General features: G+C 35.4%; 1 protein-coding gene across 2 annotated transcripts; it reads right to left on the reverse strand.

The window, feature by feature from the left end:
- Nucleotides 1–627: 627 nt before the first annotated feature.
- Nucleotides 628–10,218, reverse strand: LOC110767441 (Phox (PX) domain-containing protein). 2 transcript variants are annotated; one of them, XM_021970980.2, is made up of 10 exons: nt 9,785–10,218; nt 7,999–8,109; nt 7,474–7,572; nt 6,377–6,463; nt 5,721–5,829; nt 4,846–5,624; nt 3,485–3,649; nt 3,152–3,394; nt 2,533–2,751; nt 628–1,263 (listed from the first exon to the last, which is right to left on the reverse strand). In XM_021970980.2, the coding sequence occupies exons 1-10, from the start codon at nt 10,055–10,057 to the stop codon at nt 994–996; spliced, it is 2,355 nt and encodes a 784-aa protein (XP_021826672.2). In that variant the 5' UTR covers nt 10,058–10,218; the 3' UTR covers nt 628–993. The 2 variants fall into 2 exon arrangements, with proteins under 2 accessions (XP_021826672.2, XP_088106619.1); XM_088250493.1 differs by having other exon boundaries at nt 7,474–7,564; nt 9,785–9,896.
- Between the last annotated feature and the right edge of the window lie 1,393 nt (nt 10,219–11,611).

Consider the following 11,611-nt stretch of genomic DNA (forward strand, 5'->3'; position numbering starts at 1 on the left):
TACTCTTTTTTGGGTGAGGGAAGGGGGATGGGTTTTTGGATATGGAATAGGAGGAGGAGAGAGAGTGAGAAGTACATTGCACGGTGGGGTTTTGGATTGGAGAGAAATGGTGATGATTGGGTAGGGATGGGGGCCGTTGTTTTGGCCAAGGGGACTGGGTTTAGGGTCAGAGAGAGAGAGATGGTGTAATGGGTCAGGGTGTTTTTTTTTTCTGTTTCTTTTGACCTTTTAACTTTTTTAATCAATTAGAATGTTCATTAATTTTTTTTAAAATATTTATCTGTATTTTTTTAAAATTCCATAATTTTTAACGGTTTTATTGAAAAATTTATTTTTGATAAAAAAAAGTTTTTTTTTAAGGGAAGTATAATTCATTTTTATTTTCAAATATTTATTTAATTGAACTTTTAGTGTTTATTTTTTAAATTTAATTGTTTAAGTTAAGTTGTAAATTGAAGGAAAAATAAAGTTAATACATTTAATAAGTGTAAATTTGGAAACAAAAGATATATTGTCTAATGCATTAATGTCATTGTTTTAAGTGTAGAGAAAATGACACATGTCATGAGGAAAAAGGAGAATGTCCACAAAAGAAGGTTAGAGAGAATGTTGCTAGCATTCCCCATCAAAGAAATAGAAAGAATTGGATTATGGAAAGTAAACCACGAGTAGGGAACGTGTCCTGTTGTACAATGAAATCGGAGATAGGCTTGACTTATTCAAGGAATGATAATATGTTAGAATCTAGAAAGTACAATGAAATCGGAGATAGGCTTGACTTATTCAAGGAATGACAATATGTCAGAATCTAGAAAGAACTTGTTTTCCTGTTGTACAATGAAATCGGAGATAAGCTTGACTTATTCAAGGAATGATAATATGTTAGAATCTAGAAAGAACATGCGTGTTGGTAACTTCTACCTGTATATACAAGGATTTAGAAAACTGGGATACGCATTTCGTATATTGATCTACAATAATATTACTCACATGTCATCTTTCCAAGAATTTGCTTAGAACAGTTTTCCTTAAGTATGTATCTCCTCCATCATCATCATCTTCTTCTTCTTCAGCTTTTATATTGGCGTTCAAAGCACAACGGATTACTGAGTTGACCTGCATCCTTAATCTGGCGTTGTCAACAAACTGATCTGTAAGCATCTTCCTCAACTCATCATCAGCCGTCCTATCACCGCCAGAGATGTTGTGAGCTTCGTCTACTGCCATAACCGCATTTTCGACGTCCTGAGCCAGGAGCTGTGCCTGTTCCAATTTTGTGAAGCATTTTGGACACACCAAAATTATAAGCAAATAAGACCCTAACAATTGGAAAGAGAATATATCATTCTTGTAAACATATATTCTACATAAGTATTGACTAAAAGACCTGATGTGCATTTGACTGCTATGGGTATATAGCAGTAAAAGTCACACATGTTGGACCACACGGTGCTTCTCATATTTCATCAACATTTCTTGCATCATATTTTATAATACTTGGATCACTTGTATAAGGAGACCAATAAAGCTAGTTAGCACCTTCAACTTTTAAAAGTACACTTTCATGAGCCGGCTTGCAGTCTAATAAATACAGATTACTAATATACGTCACTCAATGAGTTAAAAGACAAGAAAAAGAACTAGGGGTAATTACATTTTTGGTCACTGTGGTTAGGGTCGAATTTAATTTTGGTCACAGTATTTGCAGCGGTTAGCAAATTGTGTCAAATGTTTCAATTCTGTCAGTTTCATTAATTTAAAATTTTAAAAATTAATATATTTATGAAAAACAAAAAAACAAAACAAAACCCACGTGCCCATCCCCTCCTCTCTCTCTTACCTTTCTGTCTCTTCCCCCTCTCTCTCTTCAACTGGGTTTGTTCGAACCCAAAACCCACACCCACCTACCCTCCCCCATCCCACCCCAATGCAACCAGAACCCACCCCACTCTCTCTCTCTTCGACTAGTTTCTCTGCGTGTTGCTCTTCCGCATCTGCTATGGCACACCCTAATACTTCTGCAATTATCTATCATGGTTTTGATTATGGACGATACTCCTTTGTGAGGAGGTGGGGAAGGGGAGGTGATGGGATGGGCGGTGATGGCTGTGAGGCGGTGGGGGAGGTGGTGTGAGTGGCTGTTGAGGGGGAAGAGATAGAGGAGAGAGAAGGTGATGTGGCTTCAGGGAATTATCATGAAGCTCCAATGGCAATTTGAATTTGAGAGGTTGGGTAAAGAGATTGAGGTGGGGTGGTTATGGTGCCAGTAAAGAGAGAGAAAGAGGAGGATTAAACAATTATAAAAAAATTAATAATTACATTTTATTTATTTATAATTTAATATTTTAAAAAATATTTTTTAATTAATGAAACTGACGGAATTGAAACATTTGACCTGATTTGCTAACTACTGCAAATACGGTGACCAAAATCAGAAAATTGAAATTTCGGTGACTAAAATTAAATTCGACCCTAACCCCAGTGACCAAAAATGTAATTACCCCAAAAAAGAACTAAAGGTGCCAAACATACCTCTGCAAGAAGTAGACCAATTCTATTGTCAGAGGTTGTCAGTAAATCTATAGCATCAGATGGGGATGAAGTATCCAAAATGAGTTTATCTTCCTCTTCAACAAGGAAATTAACACTACACTCTTGAAGCCGATTGTGAAGAATTTCACATTCATGCAACAACTTTGCATTAGCAGTATTTGCGCCCTCTATTCTTCGCCTTTCCTTTTGAAGAATCCTCTGAAAGATAAACACGAAACAACATATTTAGAGGGTTTTAAATTGTATTTTTCCTTCAAGAAAATGCATAATATGACCAAAACTGCTAAAATCCAGAAGAATACAGAAACACTAAATTCTGCTTAGCACCCTTATCTCCTATCATCAAATGCCCAAAAGCCTTGGCTAATGTATTCATGTGCTCTAAGTGTCGTCCTTGTTAATTTTCCATTTTTTTAGAAGTGCTATCTTGTTCTTTTGTGAATCCCATTCAGTTCGATGTCTCCTAGTCTAAGAAAACTACCGTTCATAAGAAATTTCACACATATGAGGAAGAACAATAATGGTTTACCAAAACATATCATTCAAATTTCTAAGTTTGGGACTCAACAAAAATCAAATGAAGCAGAAACAACATTACCTCTACTTCTAACTTTTCTTTCAGTAATCGACTGAGTTCCTGCTTCAATTCTGATTGTGAATTCCGAAGAAATTTGACCTCTTTAACAAGTAGCTTTACATCTGTCTTTGATTTCACCTCAAACTCTTCATGATATTTCTGCAAGTTCTCAAGTTGCAGCCTAGAGGCATCCAACTCCTGTAGCAACATATCATTCTCCTGAATGACAGATATTTTTGTTGACTCTGAATGCACCTTTGCATCCTGGAATATTCTTGCACGTCATCCACAGAAGGCCCTTGATATTCAATGACAGAGAAATCTAATAAAAAAAATGTAGTAAAAGGAACAAACCTGCTCAGATTTTAATTGTAATTCCAAGTCCAAGCACTTCCTTCGGAGTTCCTCCATATCCCACTGCATTTGCGTAAACCTTTCTTTTTCAGTCAACACCGTCTGCTGCATGTTTTCTTTACAATTCTCTCTGGTAGTTTCAAGTTCCACTTCCAGATCTTTGACCTGCAAGAGAAAATTCCGGTAAGGCAATAACGTTTTAGGGAAATAGATTACAGCCAGTAGTTATGGGGATTGAAGTTGAGCTAAGACTTCGAAATATTAATGTCAACCTCCTTTTTCTCTTTCGCAAATCCATCAGCAAAGTTAAAATGCAACCAGTAAACAATTCCAAGATTTCACCAAGATAAGTCAATTCTTAGTTGCAAAGATGAAAATACACTACTAAGTCCTCACATATTCCCTTGGGTATCTGGTGCATCCTTTTCAGACATCACAAGGGGAAAAACATTTCTACTCCAACTAAACATTACCAGTATTTAAGGTAAATCTTAAGCAGTTACCCAACTATGAATACAAATCACCAATCAAAACAGGTCCTGTCACAAATTCTACTTTTCCAAACAAAAGCATTAAATTTGATACAGTGTTGAGCCTGTTTCATGGAAAAAACACAAAACAACAGATGTGAGAAACATGTTCAAGACCATTCATCTGGTCCAACAAAAGCCCCAAAAAAATGATCTGTTACAATTCAAATAAACTTTTTTATAGCTACTAGAGTTTTGAGCGAGGTAATAATCTTCCCTCCGAAAGCCTAAACTGAATTTTGCAATTTCATTCAATCTGTAACCATTACACAGTAACTATCATTTATATAAAGAATCAATCATTCTTCCCCGCCAGTTCTGTGACTACTAACAACTGCTAACGCATTCTTTGACTTTGCATCTGACTTAGGTTTGCCTTTGCTGTTACAAACTCACTTTTTTACAGCACCTTATTCCTTACTTCCATGCATGGCTGAGACATGACATCCTCTAGAATAATAATAGTGCGTACTTGCCAAATGGAAAAACAATAATTAACGAAAAAATTTAAATACTTATAAAAATCTAGAATAATAATAGTGCGTACTTGCCAAAAGGAAAAACTGAAACTAATGGATAACCCAACCCCAGCCATCTAAATATAGAGGACCCAATGGCTGGGAAATTGGGAATAGAAGCAGACTACAATCCCAAATGAAGTCAATCAATATCATATTAGCAACAAGAACTTATTGACTGTTATAGGTTAATTGTCAATCAGTACCGTAGTAGCAACAAGCACGTATTAACTGTCCGTGTTTCTGTGCAGTTTCTATTATAAAATAAAATTTCGTCTTCTCGTTTCAGAATAAAATATAAAAAAAATTATACCTTTGTCGTGAGGAATTGTCTCACAGCACCTTCTTGATTCAATCTAGCAATAAGATCCTCAATGTCAGTTTTTGCTGTGGCTAGTCTCTGCTGCATTGTAGTAAGAACCCTGTTTAATTTATGTCGCTCATCGCATGGAAGAGCAACGAGTGAGTCCCTTGAAAACCTTAAATCTGAGTTCACAAAAGTATTAGGAGCTTCAGAACTTTCTGCAAGATCAAGGGAGCTATCACCAAATAAATTGGCCACTCCCAAGTTAGATGTTTCACTAACTCTCACAGAACTCAAATCACTTCCAAAACTCTCTGTTGACAGCCTTCGAGCATGGCCATCCCGCTTGCAATCCTCTATTTCCGAAAAGAACTCTGTTCCATCCATACGAAGAGGTCTGGCATCAGAGTTGTTCTCACTTACTTGGTCCCTGTCAGTACTACTGGCATAACTTCTGCCAGGAAATTGACGCCTGGAGAGCCTTTCTAGGCTTGCCTGAACAAAGGTCCGGTTAAATATGCCAAACTTGACAGACGTTGCCAGTGAATCAATTAAGTCCTGTTCAGATGTCGAATGCTCCATGCCAGGATTAGCATGGTTATCATCTCCATGCCTTGGTGTTCCAATCTCAGATTCATCGTATGGAGTATCATTACCATAATCTGATGTAATAGATGAACTAGCAGCAACCACAGAAAGATCTGAATGAGCTTGTAACAGGAATGATGGAGCTGCACCACTAGTCGAAGAGTTTACATCTGGAATGTGCTGATTCACTTCTTGGAATGCTGAAGAGCATGACAACCAAAAACTAATATAAGCAGATGGACGTATTCAATACATCATAGAATATAATCTCTAAGATGCATCAAGGATACACCTACAAGACCTGGCAGCAGCTTCAAGCTCAAGAAAGGTTGCAACCAATACATTCCTTGATAAATCAATGTCTGATAATAGCTTTTCCATCCAATCCTCCAAAGAACATCTTCGCTGCAAGAAACAAACTAATTTGAGAATGAGAGGATAAACACTTAAGAAAAATCAAAGAGACATGAAAAAAGCATTTTCAATAATCATGATCATCCATGCTGCAATTCCTTTTTTAACCAAAAACAAAACAAAAAAACCCTCACCATGCCCAAAAAAAATAATTGCAAGAGGGACGATAACGATTGATGAATGTGTTGAGTAACCCTAAACTCTATCCTTTTTCGACAATCAAACTGACATTAGGCTATTTTAACAAGTAACCTCTGCAATTAACTACAAACAGACAACGAAAATCAATGATCCAATCAACACGTAAATTTATCAAAATGTATCTCAAGATTCTCAACTTTGACATGAGGATTTATGTAGCTTAAAAAGGCTTTCCCCATGAGGATTTTTATCAAAATGTATCACACCATTCTCAACAAGTAGGGCTTATATTAAATTTGCTTCTAATTACAAAGAAAATAAAAAAGCTAAGATGTGCACCATTACTTTAGACTGAGAGAGAGAGAGAGAGAGAGAGAGAGAGAGAGAGAGAGCCCACCTCTTCCAATTGTGCCCGACTTTTCATTCTCAGGAACCCCTTTGGAGGAGCTGGAGGCAGATCTTTCATAGGGAACGCCTTTTTAAGCTACAGAAGACAATAGTCAATGAGATTGCTCAATAGTCCAACAAAATATGAAATTGCTAAGATCTACAATAAACAAAAACACAAAAGGCATATGCTTAAACTTGTGTGTTCCGATTAGAAAGTCGCTAAGTTCAGTAATAGCATCTCAACCCTTAGGTTAAAAATGGATAGCTAATGCATCTTCGACATAGTGTTGATCTCCGCCGTCTATACCTAGTGAAAGGGGTTAAATGTATATTATTCAAGTTAACTACTTGTTATATTGGAACTGAACATATAATTTTTGATAAAGTATGCAATAATGAAAGTCAAACCTAGATATTTTGAAGATGAAGGTGAAATATCAATTAGAGATAAGAAATTGGCACATTTGAAGGTCATCATCCTTACCATTGTCCCAATCATATGGGATGCATATATCTCCTAATTTTTTTAAGATAATTTAGTTTTGTTTCAATCTTAGTCTTGGTCTTCGTCGCTCTTTTGGTCATTTCCTTATTACTAAAAGGTGCCACTCAGAATCTTTCTCCAATATGTTGATTTTTAGTTGTCCTTAAATCAATCATTGAAATTTTCACTTCCACTACATAGATTTCTTGCTCTTCCTCTTGTTTTCCTTTAATACCCAAAATTTTGTCCCATGGAAAATAACTAGCCATGTGATAATTCAATTGAACTTTTTTTTAACACAAACGATAATATTATTAAAAATAAACCGTAAAGAACAACAAGTGGAGCAATTCAATAGAACTACACTTTTATATATTACTATTTAGTACTCTTTTATGACATAAGAAATCACAAGCTTGTCTCCATTGTATCCAGCTTGTTTCAGTAATGGATATTACATAATCATCTATTTCCCCACCATTTGCCTTACCAATCCTAAATATCATAAATCATTTGTACTTCCTTTTAATGCGCACTTCATATATTTGATGTTGACACATGGACATTGTTTACTTACTGCTGAGTTCTGAGTTACATAAATGAAAAGAAATGTCACTTACTTCAGAAAATAGTTTCAAAAAGTCGCTAAATCTTCGTAATATCCCCCGAGTAGTGGTGATTCCTTCCAGTGATTGTACACCAACTTGAACCCTATAAAACTGTTCTCTATGAATGTTAAAATGGAAGTCAACTTAAAAAGGTACAAAATTACCAGAAAATAATGCACATCCAACGTTACAAGAGAACTAATAGAAAAAACTAACCAACATTCCATTAACATCTCCAGCAATTCTTTGTTACAAAACTTTGAAAAATTAGATAATAATAGCCGTGACATGGATTATAATTACTAAAATGAACGTGATACCCCATCAAAGTGTTTTTCGTATGTCAAACACAATACAATGGGAATTACAAAATGTAAGCCCACAAAGAAATTTCAAAAAAAAAAAAATTACTTAGTTACTCAACAATGAGGCTGAATAGTTCTATGTTCCAAATAATGTTGTTGCAAATGAGAACAGAAAACAAGCATATATGTAAAAACTAAATTTAATTAAAATAAAAATACACATAAAGTATACCACCACAGGATCTGAACCGCTTGATTTGGGCAGGAAAATCCAAGAAGGAATAGTGACACAGTAACTCCATCCTGTAGGTGGGTTATGTGGCCAAACAGAGTCGCGCCCATCCTTCATTTAAAACCCAAAATAGATTATTATAAGGAAAATGACAAAGAAACATAATAATTTAAACCCAAATAATGCACCATCGTGTGCCTGCAAAGCCAAATCTGTCAAATACTGACAAAACTGATTAACTTACAGCATACTTGGTCATGTCAGAGACATATTTCACTGTAACAACTACATAGTTGAAGCACTGATTTCAACTAATCCCCAAAAAAATAAAGACATGGGAGGGCTAACCCTTAAATTTTTGCAATTACTGTGCACAAGTATTCACCATCATTTCTAGTCATGTTGGGTACTATTATACTCAAGAAATCCATAATGTTTAAACTTGGACCTTAAGCTTAGAAGCATATAACTGCAGCAAAACGTATACTAGAACATGTTTTTTCTTGGTGAAAATGAAAAAAATAATTATCTAAAATTAAATACCATTTATTATACTTGTTTTCATCTCTCTGCTGGTGAAACACCAAAATCCTACATAACAGCTCAACATCATATCTAGTATCTCTGCAATCTTAAATTTCAGATGCATGCAGCCTACAATCAACTTTATAGGATTCCTACAATATTGTCCGTTCCATAACCCTCTTTTTCCCAGTGTGCAAATGTGCATAGATGATGCAACATCCCACCATATTACTTCCAATACAATCTTCTATTCTCCTTCCCAGTCAAAATAATCTTTTTATTCTCCTGGGGATTTCTATCCCTACTCCCTGCCCCCACCCCCATCAATGATTTTCCTGATCCTCTGCCCCTTCCTTCTCTCGTGCACGCATTTACAAACATCTGCAACTGTTTAGATTCAAAGAAATGTCCTTCCAATCAAATCCCTGTAACTCTTTAGGTTCTAGATTCACTCCACAGGTACTTCACAGGATTCTCCCCCTCCTCCTACCTCTGGAGATTATGCAGAAAATTTATCGATTCCTAATTCTTTCACTCTCATTGCATAGTATATACTTTTCATAATTGATGCATGGACTTCTAAATTCCTCCACTGTATCCTCCCCTTACCCTTTCCTGTTTACCCCGTCCAAAAACAGTCTTTCAATTTTCCGCAAACAATTTACTCTAGCCCCAAAACTTATTCTCCAAGCTTCCATCCCAGACCAACCAACCATATCATATAATTTACACTCATTATAAAGCTATTGACAAAATACTCATTGATTGTGTTCAGTCTTTCCTAGTTAATGCTTCTGGGGCTTTAAGAAGTCCAAAAGTACCTTTTCCACTCCATCACTAGCATGGATCAAAATTTTCTTCCCTCCCCCCTCTCCATACTGTCATTTTTCGATAAACAAATTTCATGATGCTTAGACTACTAACTGCCATATGTCCTCTTTATAGCTTCAAAGCTGAAACAAAATAACTACCTTGATCGGTAATATCTTACAACATAGACTATAGCTTATCACCACCGCTTCAGTCACCCTAACTTCATAATCAATTGCTTGAAATTAATCAAATTTCAAACATTCAACAGATTGAACCAAAAACTCCAACAACACATTCACAAAACCCACTACCCAAATTCCAACCCAAACCCAATAATTCACTCCAAAAAAATATATATAAAACTTCATAACTGGGTTTCCACAGAAGCATAAACAAAACAAAACAAAACAAAAATACATAAAAATCAAAAACCGAAAAGATAGAGTACCCATTTGCGAGGAGGAGGGCTCCAGTCCATGCCCAGAGGGAGAGGTGAAGTGCCGTCGTGGCGGTACTTGGGAGGGCTACGACTGCGCCGGATGCTGCTTTTATTGCCATAATTGCCCCTGGCATCAGTAGCATCGTCGTCGTTATTATGAGAGGCAGTTTCGGGCTCAGAATATAAAGGAGTACGGCGACGGGAGAAGGAATCGGAAAAGGGATCGGAGAAGCTGAAGTCGTTGTAGTCCATGAGAGAGAGGTCGTGCGCGTACAGATTCATTTTCGATTTGGTGTATTTTTACTCTGAAGGTGGATGGTTTATTTGTAGATTGTGATTTGCAACAAGAACTTGATTTGATCTCCGAGTCTCTCTCAACTAATAATTTTTGCGCCTACAATCAAACAAGATGACATAACAAAAGACCAAAAAGATAAAAAGAAAAAACTGAAATGATAAGGAAGAGGCCTTTTTAATCCATATATATAAAGAAAGGGCAGAGAATTATAAAAAATTCAAAACACCAGAAAATACCTTTGGTAAATGCAAATATTAAGAGTTGAAATTATTAATTAAATGAGGATAATATGGTAAATTTATACTTTTTCATATTAAAATTGAAAGAAAATCAGATAATGTATTTTATTTTTATGGAACACAACTACCCATTATTATTTTTTAATTCTAACATAAATTAAAATTTAAAAAAAAAGACGCTGAAGAGCGTTCTACGCGTGCGAATTATATAAATATAATCATTCACATTCACTCATGTTACAACTTAGCGCTCGTCACTCACCCATATTATTTGAGTGGCGCTATTGCCGCACATCTATTCTATTTTCTCTTGTCCCTTTTTCTTTTGGGTTCTGCTGCATTTTATGTATCATATTTCGTTCATGTGGGAGATTAGAAATTTAATATAAATGAACCAACTCATGCAATATGCAATTGAGTACCAACGTCCTCGTTTGGTGTGTTAAGATTGAATTGAATTTTCATCCAAAAAAAAAATTCAATTGGATAACTCGATAAATTTAGGGGTTGTTTGATAACCATTTCATTTTCACTTTTTTTGAAAACTGAAAACTAAAAGCATGTTTGGTAAAAGATTTCATTTTCAGTTTTTAAAAAAGTGAAATCTAGTTTTCAAAATCACCTTTATTTTAGAAAACAACTTGGAAGTGTTTTCATTTTTTATTTTTATTTTGCTCTCCTTTTTCATTCACTATTTTTACATCACAACACATGAAAATGCACTCTAGTTACTAAAACTCAGCATTTGGGACCTCCCGACTTGGACTCGGCCGCTTGATTCTTGCATTCGGCAACAGACCCAATTCAAGCCTCAAAACCTCCAAATCCAAAATTCACCAAAAAATAATCCTAAATCTAAAAAATTCACTGAAAAATACTACAAACTCTTTGTAACATGCATTTTCATTCTACAATCTAAAATTCACAATTTGACCCAAAAAAATTCCATTTTCAAGTTCCACATAAAACTGAAAACTGAAAACTGAAATTAGTTACCAAACAACTTTTGTTCAGTTTTCACTTTGCACTTTTTTTTCGAAAACTGAAATTAATTACCAAACAAGTTTTCAATTTTTAATTTTTTAAAAATGAAAACTGAAAAACTAGAAATTGAAAACTAAAAACTGAAATAGTTATCAAATGGGTCTCTGAGGTATGTTGAGGAAGGAAATGAAGGTAGGGGTGAACGATTTTTCATTTTAGGTGAATTTGAAGGGTCAAGTCATAAGATGTTGATATATCCTACCATTGGAAAATGCTAGGGAGACCAACTTGGGATACCAACTCTCTAATAGAGCG

The sequence above is a fragment of the Prunus avium genome, chromosome 3 (genome assembly GCF_965620075.1).
Source record: "Prunus avium chromosome 3, drPruAviu1.hap1.1, whole genome shotgun sequence".
Lineage (NCBI taxonomy): Eukaryota > Viridiplantae > Streptophyta > Magnoliopsida > Rosales > Rosaceae > Prunus > Prunus avium.

Bases quoted from the DNA above. Each gene is read 5' to 3' on its own strand.
- LOC110767441 (XM_021970980.2), bottom strand. From the start codon at position 10,057: ATGAATCTGTACGCGCACGACCTCTCTCTCATGGACTACAACGACTTC. The intron at 8,110-9,784 runs GTACTCTATCTT...TTTTAAATGAAG, and splicing joins GCCCTCCTCCTCGCAAATGG to GATGGGCGCGACTCTGTTTG. The intron at 7,573-7,998 runs GTATACTTTATG...CATAGAGAACAG, and splicing joins GCGGTTCAGATCCTGTGGTG to TTTTATAGGGTTCAAGTTGG.